At 36.5% G+C, this 21,574-nt stretch overlaps 3 protein-coding genes across 4 annotated transcripts; 2 read left to right on the top strand and 1 right to left on the bottom strand.

Moving 5' to 3' along the window:
- Nucleotides 1–1,270: 1,270 nt before the first annotated feature.
- LOC121809906 (probable serine/threonine-protein kinase At1g09600) lies at nt 1,271–3,768 on the top strand. Its single transcript, XM_042210752.1, has 9 exons — nt 1,271–1,318; nt 1,417–1,798; nt 1,892–2,170; nt 2,259–2,576; nt 2,665–2,892; nt 2,981–3,081; nt 3,239–3,278; nt 3,357–3,515; nt 3,587–3,768. The coding sequence occupies exons 2-9, from the start codon at nt 1,484–1,486 to the stop codon at nt 3,758–3,760; spliced, it is 1,614 nt and encodes a 537-aa protein (XP_042066686.1). The 5' UTR covers nt 1,271–1,318; nt 1,417–1,483; the 3' UTR covers nt 3,761–3,768.
- LOC121809907 (UPF0301 protein CCA_00630-like) lies at nt 2,982–6,989 on the bottom strand. 2 transcript variants are annotated; one of them, XR_006052327.1, is made up of 4 exons: nt 6,592–6,989; nt 4,999–5,147; nt 4,084–4,818; nt 2,982–3,111 (listed from the first exon to the last, which is right to left on the bottom strand). XR_006052327.1 is itself a non-coding variant. In XM_042210753.1 (3 exons), exons 1-3 carry the CDS (start codon nt 6,827–6,829, stop codon nt 4,153–4,155), a joined length of 1,053 nt encoding a protein of 350 aa, XP_042066687.1. In that variant the 5' UTR covers nt 6,830–6,989; the 3' UTR covers nt 3,899–4,152. The 2 variants fall into 2 exon arrangements, 1 of the variants encoding a protein (XP_042066687.1); XM_042210753.1 differs by lacking the exon at nt 2,982–3,111 and having other exon boundaries at nt 3,899–4,818.
- A 3,660-nt stretch (nt 6,990–10,649) lies between these two features.
- On the top strand, nt 10,650–20,544 carry LOC121808077 (dynamin-2A-like). The gene is made up of 22 exons (XM_042208415.1): nt 10,650–11,019; nt 13,341–13,391; nt 13,481–13,601; nt 13,753–13,842; nt 13,963–14,024; nt 14,130–14,244; nt 14,378–14,720; nt 15,504–15,651; nt 15,927–16,028; nt 16,109–16,228; nt 16,490–16,573; nt 16,669–16,796; nt 17,105–17,189; nt 17,329–17,476; nt 17,919–17,995; nt 18,441–18,497; nt 18,587–18,737; nt 18,825–18,973; nt 19,232–19,345; nt 19,426–19,493; nt 19,607–19,776; nt 20,044–20,544. The coding sequence occupies exons 1-22, from the start codon at nt 10,870–10,872 to the stop codon at nt 20,280–20,282; spliced, it is 2,772 nt and encodes a 923-aa protein (XP_042064349.1). The 5' UTR covers nt 10,650–10,869; the 3' UTR covers nt 20,283–20,544.
- Nucleotides 20,545–21,574: the final 1,030 nt, after the last annotated feature.

Below are 21,574 nucleotides of genomic sequence, written 5' to 3'. Positions count from 1 at the left end.
ATTCATTTTTTAACAATTCAAAATATTTTTGTTACATCTACGATGCACCTCTCACGTTATGAAAATTTTATTTAATTTTCTACGAATTGATTTATGTTTGAATTTTGAAACAAAGTGTTGATTTATATTTTAAATACATAAACATAAACATACTATTGATAGATATTTTGTAAATAATTATGTAATGAATAAGTTATTTAAATTTAAATAACTTAATCTTTTTTAAAAATATTAAAGAAAATAAAAAATACATATTTCATTGTTGAATGATTAATTAAAAATATGTATATAATTAAAGAAAATTTAAAATACGTATTATTTTTTTGAAAATATTAAAAGAATTAAAAATACGCATTGACCCGAATAACCCGGTGGGTTAGCCCGAAACCCGAAGGGTTAGGGTTAGGGTCGAACTTTTATAACCCAAAAAAATCATAACCCGAATAGCCCGTACCCGAATGGCCCGACAACCCGAACGAGTTGGCCCGAACCCGAACGGGTTGGCCCGATTGACATCCCTAGCTGTATCATTAACAACGCGTACCATTAACAAGTTCCTCTGAAAATGAATGATATGGAGTTTAAAATAATTCTCTATCTGTTTCTTAAATAGGAACTTTGAAGACGGCACGAATTCTTAACGTAAAATTGATCAAATAAAAGGGAGAAATAAAAAATAGATTAAGTTAAAATAAGGAAAAAATATATAATGAAATTAGTATTAATTGATTATGGTATTTATTTTTAAATGGGAAATTTTTATCTTTAGAAAACATAACTAATAAAGAAAAAAGTTTCTATTTTTAAAAAATAGGAGATAAATAAATAAAAGGTATGGCTGCTAACTAAATAAGGAATTTGTGTTAAATTAGTCGGTCCTCCTGCACCGTTTCATAACATAGTTCTAAATTGCGAAATTTCTATTTTGTGCAATTTAACAAAATTACAATAAAATTAGGTTTAGGTGCTAAGAAACCTATATATTCTAACAAATTTGTCAAGAATTATTGAAACGACCAACTCAGCCACAACGTTTGAAATCTCTGATTTGGGGGAATAAAAAGTAGATGGTTGTTGATTATAAAATGTGATAATATCAAAGTGTTATTGCAGCCCACGTCTGGCAGTTCCACTTCCTCTCCAACAGAATCAAACCAAATAATCTATATGTCTTTGTCTGAAAATAGAGAAGAAGATGCTTATGCACCAATAACAACCATGTTTCTCTCCTAATTCTCTCTTTCCAATTCCAATTTCAGTAATATGCATCAAAACCTTGGAGCAAATGGTCATCTTCAGTTCTCTGACTCACCTACATGTAACAACCATGTTTCTCTCTTAATTCTATCCCTCTTTTATGTTGTTTGAATTTGGAGTTTTTTCTGAGAAAATTGCATTTCATGTTGTATTTTGTAGCAAAACTTCATGTTCCATTAATGGCTGATTCTGCATAACACACAAGAAGATTATTGAGGAATTAAGGATGGGATGCATTTGTTCAAAACAGTCAGATGTGCATGATTTTGTTCCTGAAATAGAAAAGATTAGAGATCATCCTAAAGATAATAACACTGCTATTTACAAGGAGAGGCCTAAAAGTGGCCCTCAGAGGCATTCAACAACTATTAGTTCAACAGAAGGAAGACAACAGGCAATGTGTAGAGTCGGAGGCATACCACACAGTGCCAAAGCCGAGCAGGTCGCTGCTGGATGGCCCTCGTGGCTTGCCTCCGTTGCTGGGGAGGCCGTTCATGGCTGGACTCCGAGGAGTCCACGTTCATACCAAAAATTGAACAAAGTATGTGCTTTACTGTTTCATTAGGATTGCCGATGGAATTTTGTGTTGTGTGATCATACTCTTCAACGGAATCATGTTCTTATGTTTATGCAGATAGGGCAAGGGACTTACAGCAGTGTTTACCGGGGGCGTGACCTAACAACGGATAAGATTGTAGCAATGAAGCTAGTGAGATTTTCAAACATGGATCCAGACAGTGTCCGGTTCATGGCAAGGGAAATTTGCATGCTTCGGAGGTTAGACCATGTGAATGTGATGAAACTCGAAGCTCTTGTGATATCGAGGATCAGCGTGTACCTTGTGTTCGAGTACATGGAACACGATCTTGCTGGACTTGTAGCATCACTGGAGGTCAAATTCACCGAAGCTCAGGTGCGTACTAGAAATAAGGCTTACATATCGTTTTCAACATTCTCCCCCCTTATTGTGTGACATACTCTGATATGATATATGGGTGCAGATCAAATGTTATGTTAGACAAATGTTGCTAGGACTACAACACTGTCATAGTCGAGGCATTCTTCATCGCGATATCAAGGGCTCAAATCTTCTAGTTGGTGATGACGGGGTACTTAAAATCGGGGATTTTGGTCTGGCAACATCCTTTGGCCCTGACCGGAAGCAGGTATTGACTAGCCACGTCGTAACTCTGTGGTACAGAGCCCCCGAGCTACTGTTGGGTGCAACCGAGTACGGAGTAGAGATTGATATGTGGAGTGCCGGTTGCATTATTGCTGAACTCTTTGCAGGGAAGCCTATTATGCCAGGAAGTACCGAGGTGCTCTTTGCTTTTCTATTTTTCTTGCAAAATATGGTTGGCTTAGACCACCTAGTCTTAGTAACATGATCATCATGACACATTCTAGGTGGAACAATTGCATAAGATATTCAAACTATGTGGTTCACCTTCAGAGGAGTACTGGGGGAAGTCAAATTTACCTCAGGCTACTAGCTTTAGGCCACGGAGGCCGTACAGACGGCGTGTTGCAGAAGCTTTCAAACACTTCCCTTCGTCGGCTTTGGCCCTGGTGGAAACGCTTCTCTCTATTGACCCAGCGCTCAGAGGCACGGCTTCTTCTGCACTCAAAAGCACGGTACCTTAACTTTCTATTAGCTCTAGTTGAGCCTTTTTCAGAACTTCTTTCTTCTTGATACCACAAATTTGAATTTTCATGGTTTCAGTTCTTCACTTCACGCCCTCTTCCCTGTGATCCGCCTAGCTTGCCCAAATATCCACCATGTAAGGAGCTTGATGCCAAGCTTCGAGAAGAGGAAGCAAGAAGGTAAGCTGTCTTCACTCGCCCTTTAGCATACTGTAATATAATCTCAGCTGCTGATAGTATGTATAGAAATTTTCATTGTTTGATAAATCTAAATTAATATACTATTATTAGTTATGTAAAACCAAGGGTGATTTGTCTGATACTACAACTATCTCAGGCAAAATGCACAGATTGTAGTAGAAGACGGAGCTGAACGTGTAAGTTGTCTTTTCTCTTTAATCTGTCTCAGTATCATTTCTTATCTTTTTGTCATAACTGAAAAGAGGTGTGAGCAGCAAAGAGCAGGTTTGGAGAAGACATGCTCTCATGACCCAAACACGTCCTCTCAGAATGAAAAAGATGATGCTCACCGTTCAATTGCGGTACAGACAATCAGCTGTTCCCGACAGGCTTCTCAACTACGTGCAAAGGGCGTGTCTAATAATGATTCGATGGTAAGTTGGACACTTTTCTCTTCATTTGATGGTAATTAGGTGCCAATAGTTTAACTAGTTTATATTCACAGGATTACATTGCTAAGAAGAAGAGGATATTTCAGTCTGGGCCATTGATACCTCAAGGAGGCAACGCGGACGACTTGCTAAAAGAGCAAGAGAGACAAGTTCAAGAGGCGCTGCGTAAATCACACCAAGGCAAAAGGAGAGACAAAGCTGGGGCAGGGAGAAATGAACATGCCTAAATACTAGAACCTTCAAATGCCAAGAACTCAATTTTAGGCAAATGTGCATAGAAGAGCTCATAGTAAATGTTACTATGTTAACAATGACAAGCAAAATTAAAGATGTTTCTAACAAGAACCATGGTCTGCACAGAGAAATATGCAAAGCAAAGTTTATATAGATATAATATAAGAGAAACATAAGATGCAGCAGCTTGAATAAATGTCATCAATACAAAGGTTGTTTGACTTATTGTGCTTCATGGACAATTAACATCTAACCATTGCACACATAGAAAAAGAAAGGAAAAAAGAAGAAGAATATCTACTTATATGTTTAATACCTGTACATTTAGGGCGATCTTTCCATACATGCTGGAGTCAATTTTATGTTAAAGGAGGTTTAGGATGAGCTAGATATCATGCTTAGGCTTGCGGCTCAATTCAGAGTAGTGGCCTCCCATTAGTTGCAGAATCTCTTCCCACAAACTGTGGGATTGTGAATCCCCAAAGATCAAGTTGGTACTACAAGCAGCAACATACCAGTATTCGGATTCAATCTCTTCTATCAATTGGTCCATTTGCCACCCTGCATATCCCATGAAGAATCTCAATTCTTGTGGCTTAACTGTCCCATTCTTCACCAATGCTGCAGCTTCAGCCAAACTGTTACGGGAGCCAAAGTAGACCCCAGGAATGACCTCCTCAAAAGCAGCAAGTCCACGGGTTCCCATACCTCTTAGCAGGAACATACTTGCATCAAGGGGTCCACCAAAGTTCAAAGCACAATCAGCAAATGTAGTTGCCAACTCAGCATTGGTGGGATTCATATGCTTCATCTTCTTGTTAAGTGGTCGGTTTAAGACGATCCCAAATGGCCCCTCCTGTGGGTTCCTCGTTCCAGATCTGAGGAGAAGAACCACGGTTCTCTCAAAGGTGCGAACTCCGTCGAGCTTTCCTGTGGCAACAAGGATAGAACCATTCTCAGGTGCTGAAATAGGGTGTGCCCACTTCAGGGGGAGAGATTCTGATGGTGGAGCAATTTTATCTTGGTCATGATTAGATTCTGCATTTTCAGCCTGGAGGAACATTACAGCACAAGATTTTAATTCAAGTAAAAAATCTTGGAATACAATTTCCATGTTTTTAAACAGTATACAGCTTATGATAATTATTTCACATACATTAAATGAGACATGTGATATAAAGTGAATGGTCCTGACCACAATAATCAGTGTTTCTTGGAACTACAGCCATACCTTCTCATTGATGTAGAGCATTGATCTAAACTCCCTCCAATCCAAGGGTTTATTCTTTGATTTTGGTGAGCTGGTGTCACCAGACTTGTGGCCACCAAGAGGATTATTGCCTTTTAGACCATCGCCAGCTTTTGATTGATCGCTATTCCCTGCAGAGAAATCTCTCTACGTCAAATGAATACGAATATTCAGCAATACCAATTTAGCATCACCAGAAATTCTCATTCCGACAAATAATGCAAGACATTTCACAATCACAGGACATGAATTAAAACCAAAACCAGATAACAAGAGCAAGAACTTTAACTTGTGTAGACTCAAATTTTAATGCTTCAAGAATAACTTCAGCAGGTCAAAGAAGAGAACCACAAATCAACATGCCTACAGCCTCGTGGTGAACATACAAAGATCCAAATAAAGAATTCAGAGTAGGAATACATCGGTAGCACTTATAACGTGGCAATTCATGTTACAACAACCCAACAAGAGAGTAGTATTGCATCGCAAAGCTATATGTTCTATAAAATGAACATTCCCCAATCTGCATATCATGTTACAGGTGGAGATTCAATAATCATCAAGCTTCACTTATATAGACTTGTTCTTTCGTACTTGCTATTGGATAAGCTACAATGCTGCAGAAGTCGTCTTAGCAAGCTTTATTACCACAATGGCAGAATAATATTGGTTGCTCGATCACAAATAAATATATGAAAATTCAGCAGTGCACGGTACACTCAGGATAGATCATTGTAGATTTTAGTTTTGTAGATTTTAGTTTTAATACTCCCTCCGTCCCACAATAATTGTCACTCTTACTGTGGGCACGAATTTAAGAAATGTAAAGAAAAGTTAGTTGGAAAAGTTAGTAGAATGTGGGATCCACTTTTTATATTGGTTTTATAATAAAATGTGAGTGGAGTGAGTTAGTGGAATGCAGGACCTACTTACCATTTATGGTAAAAATGAAGTGTGACAATTATTGTGGGACGGACCGAAATGTAAAAGAGTGACAATTATTGTGGGACGGAGGGAGTACAAAACTACGAGCTAAACCAAAAAAATAATTCTAGTGATCTAATTAAGATGAAGACTACCACAGAACCATCAAATTCAAGCTTCACAACTACACATATGAACTTGCATGAGTCCATCGAGATCAACTTTTTTTATTTTCCAGAAAAAGATTATAATGTTTACAAGCATTTTGGGAACCATTTGCCTCAAGAATGATTTCATTTCATCCACTGAGACATTAGAACCTGGCACCACAGAGTTGGACGAATATACACCATATAAGTACATTAAATGACCAGCAGTTTCCCAAGTAGAAATCATCTAGTTTTAAACTTTGTTCCACCTACATCTACCAATTCAATTCACTTTGTGGGTTAGATTTATATTGCTTCCATAGTCAGCCAAAGACTAGAATAAGAACTTCATCTGGTTGCATATGCACAAGATCATTGTTTTAAAACTGAGCTATATATCGAATATAGTGACCAACAAATTTCATATCAAACTGAGAACTTCTGATCATTTTTAGGAAAAATAAACGCAATAGAAATTTAAAAAAAATAAATCTTTTTTTACCAGAACTGGGAGACGATGAATTAGAATTGGAGCCATTAGAACTTCCGGAATTCTTCTTGCCCATGGATCTGACTGTAATCGATCGATACCCACAGCAATTCGACAAAGATTCTTTCCTGGAAACCCTAATTTCAACAGCCATTGAACAGTTTCTGGAATTCCAGTAAATGGGTTTCTCGATTAACGAATTCCTTAGCGGAAAGCCGTTGTTTTTGACATGCAAGCACAATAGATCCATAATTCGAGCAGTGTAGAAGCGAAAAAACCACCAAATTTTCTTCTGTACGATTCAGAATGAAGAAAACGAAGAGGATAGAAAGGGAAGTGAAAAGGGGAGAGTTAGAGAGGGAGAATATGCTCTGCTGAATACTACAGAATTTTAAGGGAATGAATGACCAAAAAATGTGATTACACAAATTTATTGATATGCGACAATAAAAACCAACTGCCAATTTATATGTTTTCACAAATTTGTTGATATCATTATTAATCTAATCTTAATCTAAGTCGAATTACTTTTTTTATTTTATTCATTCGATCTCAATTTGGTAATAGACATCGATTTCATGTATTCAACAAATAACTAGATTGATCCAAAAATAATTCAGAGCATCTGCAATGGGCGGACGATGGCACGTCCGATGGCGCGCATCGTCCGCGCCATCCATCAGGACGCACCCATTGCGAGTGCGTGCCATAGGGCGCGGACGATAGTCGCGCCCTATACTTCGGTCGCGGAGGATAGCGCGGACGATGGCCATCGTCCGCCCCGTTGCGGCTGTCGCAGACGATGGTCGCGGACGATGGTCATCGTCCGCGCCATCGTCCACCCCATTGTGGAGGTCGCGGACGATCGACGCGGACGATGGCACGCGGACGATGTATTATTTTTTTAATGTATTATTTTTTTTTAATTCGTATGGATTTTGTAAATATTAAAAAAATGATGACGTGGCGCGCTATAGGGCGCGCCTTAAGGCGCCCCACTGCAGGTGGGGAGGTAGGAGGATAAAACTACTGACGTGGCGCGCTATAAGGCGCCCCATTGCTAATGCCCTAAAAATAACTAGATATATCCAAAATACTTGTTAAAGTAGCAGTACATAAAATATTTTAAAATTTAAAAAATTATTAATTAAATTAAAAATAATGATAATATAATTTTTTAGTTAAAATATCTATTTTTTCTGAAAAAAATCATCTTTAAACTTTAAATTTATATAATTATTTCAATTTCAATTATATTATCAATTTAAAGGCAATTTTATAAGAATTCTAATGACATTTTAAATACACATATTCTAATGATAATTGGACAAAGACATTTTGATAATTTTTATTTGAATTGTCGTATAATTTGATAAACAATTGTCGTATATTTGATAAACAATTTAATATCAGCATATCTATCATAAGTGGTGTATTCAATTATAAATTAGATATTTCCTACAAACTAAAATTTCTAGATTTGATGTCAAAAGATGAAATATAATGTCAATAAAAAATGTTAACACTCAATTGATTTTACCATTTTGTTAATATTTTGTGTATTATGCATTAATATTCATGAACTTAAATATCGTCTACTCATTTTAAAATCTAATAATTATTGATTATGAATGAATTTACACTTTATTTTTTGCTTTTATACTTATCAAATTATCATTATTCCTCTTTTATCTTGTACTGTACCAATTCTATTGATCATTATTCCTAGTAATTAAAATATAGTACAAATTAAATAGTAATAGGTGTGATGAGAATTGCTATTTGATTCTATTTTTCCTAGCATTATAATGATCATTATACATGGCCTCTTTGCATATAAAAATTTTGAAATTAAAATGGTTCTAACTAAGGAAGATATGTGATAGAGTAAAACTCGATTGGTAAGACGTTTTCCATTTATCTAATCAGTCAAGAGTTCAAGTCATGAAAGATAATTCATTATATATAAATTTTATCACTAGCAGAATGAGATTACTTTCGTACATGGAACGGGAAATTATTCGTCGAAGCGCCAAGTGATGAAAAATCAACCACTACGAAGTAGGAATATTTCTCCGTCATTGGCCAAGTGTGGGGTTGAAAAGAAAGAGAGAACACATGTAGTGGTTTGTTGAAATGAGGCAGTGAGTGTAGAGCACACCCAGCGATACGCTGAGTTGGTTCCAACAAGCCTCTAATGGTCCATCGATTTTGTCTAAAAAAAAGGTTGTTAATCAGTAGTATATTTCTTACTCTCCAACTATAAATATACCATTCAATTCCATATTTATTATTCTTCATCAACCATTACACATCTTATACAATCATATTTTACCATTTTGAGGGTTTTGGGAATTGGTCACAAGCAAGGAAATTTTTTTTCAAGGAAGACAGAAGCAAGACGAGATTATTCACTATGTTTTTCTAGTTTTACTTTGTGTCAACATATTTTCTCTTGTAATTTTGTTTTTGTTATTTAATTTCATGAATAGCTAAACTTCTAAAATTATACTTTTTGAGAAAAAAAGATACAGATGAAAATAGAGAAAAGAGAAGAAAGTGACATGACAGCCTTTTATGGTTTATGCCAAAAATGAAAATTGCAACCGTAAATGGTGATTCCTCCGCCTGCAATTAAGAAGAGTATTAGTTAAGTTTGATAGTGTGGTGGAGTGTATTCCTCCCATCCCATAAAAATACGTGCACTTTCCATTTTCGGTCGTCCAATAAAAAATTATGCATTCCATTTCTGAAAGTTATATCAATTTAATAATGTAGGTCCCGCTATCTACTAATACTCCCCCGTCCCTCTGTAGTAGAGGCGTTTCATTTTCAGCACCCGTTTTAGAAATATGATAATAAATAAGTAAAATAGAGAAAATATAAAATAAGAGAAAGAATAATATAGAGAATACTCTTAATTATATTATTCTCTTTTTTACTTTAATTTCTCTCAACTTTAATTATTTATTATAGTTTTTCTAAAACGGGTGCTCAAAATGAAACGCCTCTACTACATAGGGACGGATGGAGTACTATTTTACCATATTATTCTCCTCCTCTTTTTTACTTTATCATACTATTTCCCCCCTCTCTCTTACTTTACCATACCATTATCCTCATATATCTTATTTTATTAATTTTGTCTTGATTACCGTACCATACACATTGTATATATTTTTATGGGACAAAGAGAGTAAAGAAAAGTGGATGGAAAAAATAATATATGTATATTTTGTTTTTATATATTAAAAATAGTTTTATGGTAAAATATAAGTAAAATAAGTTAATAAAATATAAAACGCTAAACCTATTTAACATTTATGAAAATTGAGACCCTTATTAACATACAGATTAAAATGTACAAATAAGACTCTTAATTACCAATATAGGGAGTATTTTTTTTATTTCAGAATTCTATATATTGTACAAACTCCAAACTCTTCAACACAATATCAATACGTAGTTTCAAGTTTCAACACAATGTCAACACAGTATAAAATTTTAAGAGTTTGATGTCAACGTAGTTTCAAGTTTCAACACAATGTCAACACAACATCAACGGTTGACATTGTGTTGACATTTTTTATTGCTGGTATTTTGTCATTTGTTGACATTTTCTAACGGTCCAGATCATAGTTTGGAATTTGTATTATATATAGAGTTTGCGTTTGATCACATCTCTATAACCTATACTTCCCCCGTCCTACAAGAACATGCACTATTTTTTTAGTCCATCCCACAAAAATATGCACTTTCTAGTTTTGGAAAGTATTTTCTATCTAATGAGTTGAGACTCGTTCTCTCCACTAACAATACTTTAATTACTTTTTCTCTTTTACCTCTCTCTTACTTTACTAATTTTAAATTAAAACTAATAACGTCCCAAAGTGCATGTGAAGTTAAACACCCTACCCAAGTAAATAATCTAATCAAATAAATTAGATTTATTAGTTACGTTTAGCTTGAAATAAATGGTGGGAAAACTACGGTTGCATAATTAACCGTTAATCTGAAAAATAATTGCATAATTAACAGCGTTTCTTTCATCATATAGAAATAATTTCCACAAATCCAAACAAACAATCAAACAACGCTCAAACCTAATTTCTGCTTAATCTATACATGCACATATAGATACAGTCTTCGATACCGGACTCGGATTGACTTGATCTCCTCCCATTCCGTTGGATCTGCCGCCATTTCTGCTTCGATCCGGCTTGTTCAGTCACTCCTTGATCCAATTGCATCCGAGACGTTGATATCTCGGGAGGAGATTTTCTGGCATCCATGGACGCGATCGAGGAATTGTCGCAGCTTTCCGATTCGATGCGGCAGGCGGCGGCGCTGCTTGCAGACGAGGACGTGGATGAGACGCCGTCTGCTTCTTCTTCCAAACGCCCCTCCACTTTCCTCAATGTCGTTGCTCTCGGAAACACTGTGAGTATGGCTAATCACAGCTTCGTTGTGCTCCATAATTGAAAAGTGACTTAGACTTTCGTTGTTATCCAATACATCGGATCTAGACATGTGATCTGTTATTTGAATTTGGAATCGGGATTGTGCACCTGTGATCTCATAGCTGGGGGTTATTTGCTCTTTTGTGTTTGGATGTTTCATTCAACTGCTCCACTTTCTTTTGTATCTCATACGCAAGCTGGACAGCGTAGATCATGAATTTTGCCAATTACATATGTTGAAGAATGAGATTTGGATGCTTGATGTGCCTTTAGAATGAGCATTTATTTATCCAAGGTAGGATGTGATAAAACTTTTGCCTCGTTTACAACCCTAAAGAAGTATATTGACGCATCTGAAATTTCCCAGTGTTCTATATGATTTGAGTCATGTAAAGAGTCCTATGCAAGATGTTAAATGCTTGTTATGGCACTCCAAGTTGGTAATAACTGTGTTCATTTCTCAGCATGATGAGGTCTCACATTGATTTTCGGCTATGCTTATCAGCATAATCAGTTTGAATTGGGCTGAAATTTTGAACCATCTCTACCTTTTTCCTTATGCATTCATAAACTATTGAAATTCTAAATCTAGAATTTGAAATGATTTATAGTACTCCCTCTATCCCGTCATAAGTGAGGCACTTCTTTTGGGCACGGGATTTAAGAAATTGATATTTAAAGAGTTAAGTGGAAAGAGAGTGGAGAGTGAATAAAGTAGGTTAGGGAATAAAGTTTGATAGAGGAAATGTATTATTTTATGTTAGAAAGAAAAATGACTCACCTATGGTGGGATACCCCAAAAAGGAAAGTGACTTGCTTATGGTCGGACAGAGGGAGTATAACTTTTCAGTTGCATGTTTACTCTCATGTCGAGCTAAATGTCTTTAGTTTCAGAATTTATTTAGGCGTCATGGAGTCATTCTATCATAGCATGAAATAACTTCTCATATTATGCCATTTCTGGTATTGTTTTTTCTAGTCCACATTCTTTACAACCCATATTCTTATAATTTGAGGAGCTTCCACTACTAATTAGTCAACATTCAAACCTCCCAAGAGATTATAAATATTAATCCCTCCGTCCCACAAGAATATGCACTTTTGGTTGAACGCGAGTTTTAATGCACAATTGGTAAAGTAAGAGAGAAATAGAAAGAAAAAGTATTGTTAGTGGAGAATGGGTCCTACCTCAATGGAGAGAAAAGAGTTTCCAAAATTAGAAAGTGCATACTCTTGTGGGACAGACTAAAAGGGAAAGAGTGCATACTCTTGTGGGACGGGGGGGGGGGGGGGGAGTATGAGATATTAGTAGGTTGAATTGCATGGCCAGAAATTTTTTCGATGAATTTTCAGAAATTCTCAAGATATCACATTTCCTCTTTACTTATAAACCTTCTGTAACTCCTTAAAGGTACTAGCATGCAGCTGCTCCTGCTGCTTGAACTGATGACAGAAGTAATTTTTTCAATTGTGTTTATGGATTTTCGTTTTGCTTCTTCCAAATTTGAATACTCAAGTATGAGCATGACCACATTCCATGAAACTTAAATGTGAAAAGCATGAGCATGAACATGAACATATGTTTCTTTATTTCTTTTTAGCAAGCCCGTAACTAAACTGATAGCACATACTCTGTGTTAAATTATGACAAGGACTTTAATATAAGGTCAGAAAATGCCAGCAAAGACCTAAAAGTTTGTAATCAGATGGTTATGTCCCTGATTTGTCCATGTATGTGCGCTTCAGTTGTGTCGTGTATGATTAGATTCTGGGTAGTGGAGAAGTAGGAACTAGGAACCTCTAGTGGGACTTTTTCTTATTGCGGTCGTACCATCGAATCAGATGATCCTTGTTCTCGTGCTTTAGCCGATGGCACATCTACTCAAGGTCTGTTCAACTGATTTATTTTTGGAAATGACTCAATGTGTTTATATTAAAATTTCAAGGTTGGCTAGCACTTTAGGCGCTTCTTGGTATGATGGAATGAATGTGGGGGGAAAGGAATGAAGGATAGGAATGGAATAACAATTCCTTTGCATTTCCATTCCATTCTCTCCTCCATTCTATCACATGATCTTTTCATTCCATTATACCAATCAAAAGAATGGAATGGAAGTAGGAATCACCATTCCATTCCCTCCTCCATTCCATCATACCAAGAAGGGCCTTACATTCTTACCAGGGTGAACATGTAGGGGTTGATATAAAATCATTACTTTTTAACTTCAGGACTTAGCTGGTTTACCTGTATTTAGGTTGTCTTTGTCATGGGATATCTACTGACTGAGACATTTTTATCAGGGCGCAGGTAAGTCTGCTGTGTTAAATAGTCTAATCGGGCATCCTGCATTGGTGAGTGTCATGGGCTCTTACTCATAATCATCTATTATATATTAACATAAGAATAAGCTCATTCCTTCTTATTAACCTTAATTTTACAGCCAACTGGTGAAGGCGGTGCTACTCGTGCTCCCATAGTTGTTGATTTAACAAGGGATGCCTCTATGAGCAGTAAATCAATCATTCTGCAGATTGATAGTAAATCTCAGCAAGTTTCTGCAAGTGAGGCCTTTTACTGAACTTTTAAGTGTAATGCAGAGTTCTGTAGGAGCCAATAGGCATTCTATCCACAGACCATAAAAAAAGAATTCTATACTATCATGGTTGTCTGATCACTCGGAGTCCATCCTTTGCATCTTTTGAACTGTCATAGGTGCTCTCCGGCATTCATTACAGGACAGATTGAGCAAAAGTTCAGGCAAGAGTCGAGATGAGATATATTTAAAACTTCAAACCAGTACAGGTATGTCTATGGAAATTATTATTTTTACCTATTTGTTTCTGGGTCTTTTCCATGCTGTTGCTTCTACTTATTGAGCTTAGAGTACCTGGATGTTTATATTAGTTATCTATTGTCTTCCAGCTCCCCCATTGAAATTGATAGATTTGCCTGGAGTGGATAAGGGGAGTCTTGATGATCCACTGGCAAGGATTAATTAATGGCATCCATTAGACTGAATTTGAGGATTTTCTGTTAGACACAGAAACTTGTAGTTAATTATCCTGATAGCCCATTTTCCTCCCATACAGAGTCAATACGCTGAACGCAGTGATGCAATATTATTGGTTGTGATACCTGCTTCCCAGGCCCCAGAAGTGGCCTCAGCTAAAGCAATCAGAATTGCGAAGGAGCTTGATGGAGAATGTGGGTTTGCTCTGTGTTTTCTTCATGATTTATAACATTCCAAAAAAGGAAAAACTAGGAAGAAATATAAAGAGTTATGTCTTCAGTCCAGTTTTAAACCTATATGTGATCGACCTATGTTTCTATTTCTTAGTTACGAGAACTGTTGGAGTTATTAGCAAGATAGATCAAGCATCTTCAGAACCAAAAGTCCTAGCTGCTGTGCAGGCTCTTTTGTCGAACCAAGGACCCCGAAATACATCTGATATTCCATGGGTTGCTTTGATTGGTCAATCTGTTTCTATAGCATCCTCACAATCGGGGAGCGTTGGAGCCGATAATTCCTTAGAAACTGCATGGCGAGCAGAGACTGAAAGTTTGAAATCTATATTGACTGGAGCCCCTCAAAGCAAGCTTGGGCGAGTAGCCTTGGTCGAGACCCTGGCTCAACAGATCCGAAGTCGTATGAAAGTTAGACTTCCTAACCTTCTAACTGGGTATGATATTGCTTCAAGCTTCTTGTCCTTGGTTTACCACTTGTACTAATATATCCTGAAGACATGTTCTGTTTCTATAAGCCACGTAGTAAATACTTAATGTTTTGCCTAAGATGAAGTGATGAACATAACTACTATTTTTCTCCTTCTGGAAAATGATTTATCTATCCCATGATGACATCTACTCCATCCGTTCGCAAAAATTGTGACAACTATTTTTTCGTTCCGTGTGCAAAAACTTTTCCACTTTCCTTTTATAGTAGTAGTATCCACACAGCTCAAACTTTCACCATATAGTGAGACCCTTACTCCACTCATACACTACTAACCATTTTATTAAAACCAGTGTCATCCACAATGTGGCTATTTTGTTTTGTACAACGATTAGATGTCATAGACATTTTCTCCTTTCAACATTTGTTTTAGAGTCAATTCATACGTCTATGTTTTAGGTTGCTTTTTCTTGGGTTTTTCATTTTTACTGGTGTAACTGATGTATTTTTCTTAAAGTGTGTGACATTTTGTCACTTGCCCAAACATTGTCTGAGACTTATGAAATGCTGCTAGAATATGCCTCTATCTGCGAAATTTCTGATTGCACACTTAGTGAAATGGTTCTATTATGATTTACTCCTCCCATAGAAGATTGGCCCTGATAGATGATTTTCTCATTATGTAATTTGATTATGGAATATGGATACTAAAAAACTACTCTTTCTCCATTAGTTTGTTCTCGTATTGAATACAATTATTGACCGTGTACCTATTCTACATTTCCTGAAGGCTCCAGGGTAAGTCCCAAATAGTACAGGATGAACTAGTCAAACTTGGTGAGCAGATGGTTCACAGCTCTGAGGGTACAAAGGCTTTAGCTTTGGAGCTTTGCCGTGAATTTGAGGACAGATTCCTCCAGCACATCACAACTGGGGAGGTGAGATATGATTAAAGCTATTTTCTGATTACCCACACAATTGTAGTATTGATTAACATTTTTAACGTGAATTGGAAGGACAAATTCCTCCAGCTTATCTTTGTGACACATAAATGCATCTAACTTATCTTATACTTATACTGTGTTATATTTGCTGTACCCTATCTGGGTCAGTTAAAACAAGATCAATATATGGAGCGTCAATGGTTCATTCATGGGCACCCACTTTAAAAGAATTAGTACTCTACCTAGATTTGAATCACAATTCTTTGCAGGGTTTTGGATGGAAAGTTGTTGCTAGTTTTGAAGGGAATTTCCCCAATAGAATCAAGCAATTGCCTTTAGATAGACATTTCGACATCAATAACATAAAGAGGGTAGGCTTTCTACATCATCTCAACAATGATATGATCTGAAGTCTTATGTTTTACTCGTTTACACTTGTAAATATCTCCAGATTGTTCTTGAAGCAGACGGTTATCAACCTTATCTTATATCTCCTGAGAAAGGGCTGAGATCTTTAATAAAGGGTGTTTTGGAGCTTGCTAAAGAACCTTCACGTCTTTGTGTTGATGAGGTAAGCCTTGAATAATTTCTTTGTCTGTTGTATGATGTCCTAATTATGATCCAAGATTAAAGTGCCTTCTTTCTCAGAAGTCAGACCTTTCTTGGATATTGAACTTGATGGAAATTATATCTTTGTATCTGAAATTTGTAACTTGCACCTTGGTGTTTGCTCCAAGTGGTTTTGTTTCTACCCCCTTTTCCATTTTATCATGCAATGTCACTTTCTCTTCTGCATACAACAAGGCTACAATATTTACAATTATGTGAATAGGTGCACAGGGTGCTTGTTGATATCGTAACAGCTGCTGCGAATGCCACACCAGGCCTTGGAAGATATCCTCCATTTAAGCGAGAGGTACATGATTGAGATGGAGCTATAGATTTCAACAGTTGATATTATGCTAGTTGTTTCTTCTGAGTCTATAGAATATATTTCTGCTTCATGTGTAGGTCATAGCGGTTGCCTCAACTGCTCTTGAAGGCTACAAAGCTAATGCAAAAAATATGGTAGTAGCACTTGTTGACATGGAACGCGCATTTGTTCCTCCCCAACATTTTATCCGATTGGTGCAGAGGCGGTATGCTTAGCAATTTGATTGAGTTCTGGACCATTTGCAGTTTTTATCTGGCTTTCTTTAGATTTTTGAGAAATAGTAGGAGAAAGTATATCGATAATAAAATTTGGTTTGATCTTTTATTTGTTTACTTTTTTTGGTTTCTAATTGTGCAGAGGTAGGGGAAGAAAATGAGTTGATTATCAAATTTACTTTTTCTATATTTATTGTGTTTAGTTGGCTTTTTGTAAAACATAATTAATTTGAATTTGTCCTTTCTTGATTGTCATATTGAATATTCTTATAGTTGTTTCTTTTGATAATTTTTCCAGGATGGATAGACAGCGGCGTGAAGAGGAGCTGAAAGGTCGATCTTCCAAAAAGGCTCATGAAGCCGAGCAGTCCATGTTAAATAGGGTATGCAATGTTTTCTTTATTACTCTTTCCTTTCTTTCTCCTTTTGAGGGATACTCAAATTGCATGGTCCTACAATATTGGTTGCAGAAAGTTTCTTAAACTTTATATTCTGATTTAACTGTCTTGGTTCCTTATTCAGGCAACAAGTCCTCAAACTGGAGGCCAGCAGAATGCGGGTGGCTTAAAGTCAATGAAGGACAATAAATCTAGTCAACAAGATAAAGAAAAGGATGTGCAAGATGAACCAGTCCTAAAAGTTGCTGGGCCGGAAGGGGAAATAACTGCAGGTTCGTGCTGACTTTTTTGCAGTTTTACACTTCTCATAAACCAATGGCTGCATGTCACCTAATGTGTCGTTTATTTGGCATCTAGATTTGGTGATTCCATAGGATTTTGTTTTTTTGTTTTTGTTATTGATATTTTCATTGTCTCAACACTGAGGTTATGGTTTAGTGCAACTTTGATGTTTGTAAAATCTTGAGAATGCCCTATTAAAATTGTTGGCTCGTCCTTGCACAGAATTTTCTGACTAGTAAAGCAACTACTGATCAAGAATTTGGTTTTTATGATATTTTAAATCGATGGTCATTTTAATTGACCACTTATATGGTAATTTCCCAGTGCTGTCTATTGGATTTATCATTTATAAGGAAAACTAGCATATTCTAACTCGTTTAAAAAAAATTTGGTTTTAAGTTTCGATTAGGGATTAATTTCCACTTTTTTCAGGCTTTTTGTTGAAGAAAAGTAACAAAAACAGCGGGTGGAGCAAAAGATGGTTTGTTCTGAACGAAAAGACTGGAAAAGTGAGTCCTTCATGGTTAGGATGTATTGGAATAAGATCAATTATTCCATGTTGTGATTAGATCAATGGGAGACAATGCTTGCTTTTTTTCCATCTTTTAGTTGTGGGTTGCTGAATAGAAATATATTTTTCTGATCCAACTCCTTTTAGCTTGTTATGTATGAACTTTCCTGGATCGCAGATATTCTTAAACTTGTGTTCAGTTGATATTTCTAATAGGTGAATAGGTATATGTATATATTCTTAGTTGGTTTTTCTACTTCTGTGTTCTGACATTGAACTTATTTAATTACTTTCAGTAGTTCAATGAAGAGTTTTTAACAGCAAGTAAAAGACGTTCTTATTTGATGAAAAAAAGTGTGCTTTTGTTTATAATTATCCTCCGTTCTCTGGTCACCTTTTGATGTACCCTGCTGATTCTTTATTTTCTTGGATCTCTCCTGCAGCTTGGATACACCAAGAAACAGGAAGAACGGCATTTTCGTGGTGTTATCACTTTGGAGGTACTTACTGGCCGTGTACTACATGTCTGTGAGCCCCTCAAATGCATTATTTAGGGAACTAACTTGTATATTATGGTTTGTATTATCAGGAATGTAACCTGGAAGAAGTTTCAGAGGAAGAAGAATCTCCTCCTACAAAGAGTTCTAAAGACAAAAAGGCAAATGGTCGTGATGCAGGAAAAGGACCCAATCTTGCATTCAAGCTAACAAGCAGGGTTCAGTATAAGACTGTTCTTAAAGGTTCTTTTAATTTCTTGTTCTCATGAGGTATTCTTTTCGTTAAGAAGCAAAGATTAAAACTGACTAGAACTTTACTCATTTCTGCAGCTCATAGTGCTGTTGTTTTGAAGGCTGAGAGTGTGCAAGAAAAGACTGAGTGGTTGAGTAAGTTAAGAAATGTAATCAGTTCTAAAGGAGGTCAAGTGAAGGGTGAAACTGGTCCTCCAATGCGGCAAAGTCTTTCCGACGGTTCTCTTGTAAATAATTTGCTTACTTCTGCACATTCCAAATGTCTGATGCATATACGCTCCTTAACTGGTTGATATTTTCTGATTGATATGAGTTTAATGCATTGTCGTATGTCGTTACACTTATTATGCGAAGTCCTGTATGGGAGAAATATGATTTTCCAATAGTCTATCTAATTCCTTGTATTGTCACTGGAGTGTCAGATCTTTTCTACATTTGCACGACAAAGGCCTGCTTACTGGTCTTACTGTGGTTGCTTTGACTAGGATACAATGGCCCGAAGACCTGCAGATCCTGAGGAAGAACTTCGATGGATGGCTCAGGAAGTGCGTGGTTATGTTGAAGCTGTTCTGAACAGTCTTGCTGCTAATGTTCCAAAGGTTGGGCTTAATATTGTAATGGTCTTTTTGGCTTGGAGTCGTCAAGCTCTCTCTTTTCATGTATAATGATTGTATTGCAGGCGGTTGTACTTTGCCAAGTAGAGATGGCAAAAGAAGACATGCTTAATAAACTGTACATTTCTGTCAGGTTAGTGTCATTTCCATGCTACGAGTTGTTCTAAATAGTCGTGAAATATTGTGTTGATTTTCAATATCAGTTCTCATGTTCATGATATGGCTTGATTTAAATTGGAATTGTAGTGCCCAAAGCACAGCCAGGATAGAAGAGTTGCTCCTTGAGGACCAGAATGTAAAGCGCAGGCGAGAACGCCACCAGAAACAATCCGCTCTTCTCTCCAAGCTTACTAGGAACTTAAGCATTCACGACAATAGGGCAGCAGCAGCCTCCAGCTTCTCCAATAACGGAGCAGGTATTTTTTGAAGAAATCGTTAATGACTATATTAACTTGCAGTCAGGGTTTCATTAGTCCCATCCCGTCTACTAGCTTAATCTAAAAAATTTGTAGTTGAAAAATATCTGAAGTATTCTAGTAGGAAACTTGTGTCATTCTAAAAAGTTTGTGGATGCATAATAATGATTTCAAAATAAATATACAAAATGATGTAGTTGCTGAACTAAGATCTTGCAATACAGTCCTCATGTGAACTTATTATGCGTCCCATACTAAATTGAGCAGAGAATAGTCCAACTGCCACGGGTCCATCCTCAGGCGACGACTGGAGAATGGCGTTTGATGCTGCTGCCAACGGTCCAAGTGGTTCGTATGGGGATTCTAGGTCCAATGGTCATAGTCGAAGGTACAGTGATCCTCCACAAAATGGTGATGTGAGCTCAGGGGCAAACTCTGGTAGCCGTCGCACCCCTAACCGACTGCCACCTGCTCCTCCTTCATCCAGCTCTAGTTATAGACCATAGAATAGGAGGGGGTGATTTTGACGAAAAATCTGTTCATGCATTCTTATCGAGTTGTTGCTTTATTTTCGAGTGTCGCGAGCCACTCTGATTGATCTGAAATCTAGAATTGGTATAGTTCTGTAGATAAATATTACGATTGATGTGTCATTCATGTTGCAGCTTGTTGCATTTTTTGCATCGGCCATTGCAAAGTTTCTATACTCGGATGTAATGTGTGTTCTCTACAAGGGAATATTAACATTTTCTCTATTTTTACACCCTACCAACTGTCACGAAATGAAACCACCATTCTTTAACTATTTCAATTCTGCAATTACATTTTGCAACTATTGTGTTCGGCAAGATTAACTTTGTCCTCATATTGTATGTATAAATTTATTAAGATTTATTAAGATTTATCACAGCTTAATGCCCAGTGTAATAAGAGTGTCCACAATAGAGCAGCCACGACGGTGGAGAGGTCACCGAGTATGCGGCGTGGACGGGGCGGTCAAAGTGGCGCGCCGGCGAGAATTTTTTGTTTTTTTTATTTTCTTAATTTTTTCTAATGATTTTCGTTAATAAATGATGTTTTTTTTCTAATGATTTTTGTCCGATAATTTTTATTTTAGTCCAATTAAAATATACCAAGAATTGATAAAATAATATGATTTGTGGTTATGACGTAACTATTATTGGGTCGGACAAGTTTTTGTGATTGTGGACATGTTTTTGTGACTGTACTGACTGAGCGGACAAGTTGTTGTGGCTGTGGTGTGACTATTCCGCCTTTACTCTAAGTTAAGACTAATAACGTGTCATTGTCCATACCAAAATTTATCTAATCGATTGAACTAAATATCAACTGCAATATTTTTCACAAAGCTCGATGCACTCCTTTTTAGCACTATTAGTCCATTATGAAAACAATTTATTCATCGCCACTTCTTAAAATGTTTTTTTCTGTTTCTAGTTTGTCATTTATTTTCTTCTTTTCTTCTGTTTCCATGGATTCATTGACTTCCTTGTCATGCTATTCTGCGTTTAATCTTTTATGGAAAATAAATATGAGAATGGTGACATGCCCTATTCCCAACAGCTAGAAACCCACTCCAAAAAAACATTAAAATTAAATAAAAACCACACATATGGAATGAAAGAAAATAAACAGAAAAAAATGCGGGCCTTACCGTGGATTTATCAAATCATGTCTAAATGGATATCAAATCATATTTAGATGCTAGGTACTGTTGATGTGTAGTTAAAGTATCAATTTTCAGTTAGTATAATAATATGAGATCATTTCCTAGCAA

This window comes from Salvia splendens, chromosome 6 (assembly GCF_004379255.2).
Source record: "Salvia splendens isolate huo1 chromosome 6, SspV2, whole genome shotgun sequence".
In the NCBI taxonomy this organism is placed as follows: Eukaryota; Viridiplantae; Streptophyta; class Magnoliopsida; order Lamiales; family Lamiaceae; genus Salvia; species Salvia splendens.
The sequence above is the reverse complement of the archived record's forward strand: the minus strand, read 5'-3'. Positions and strand labels throughout refer to the sequence as shown.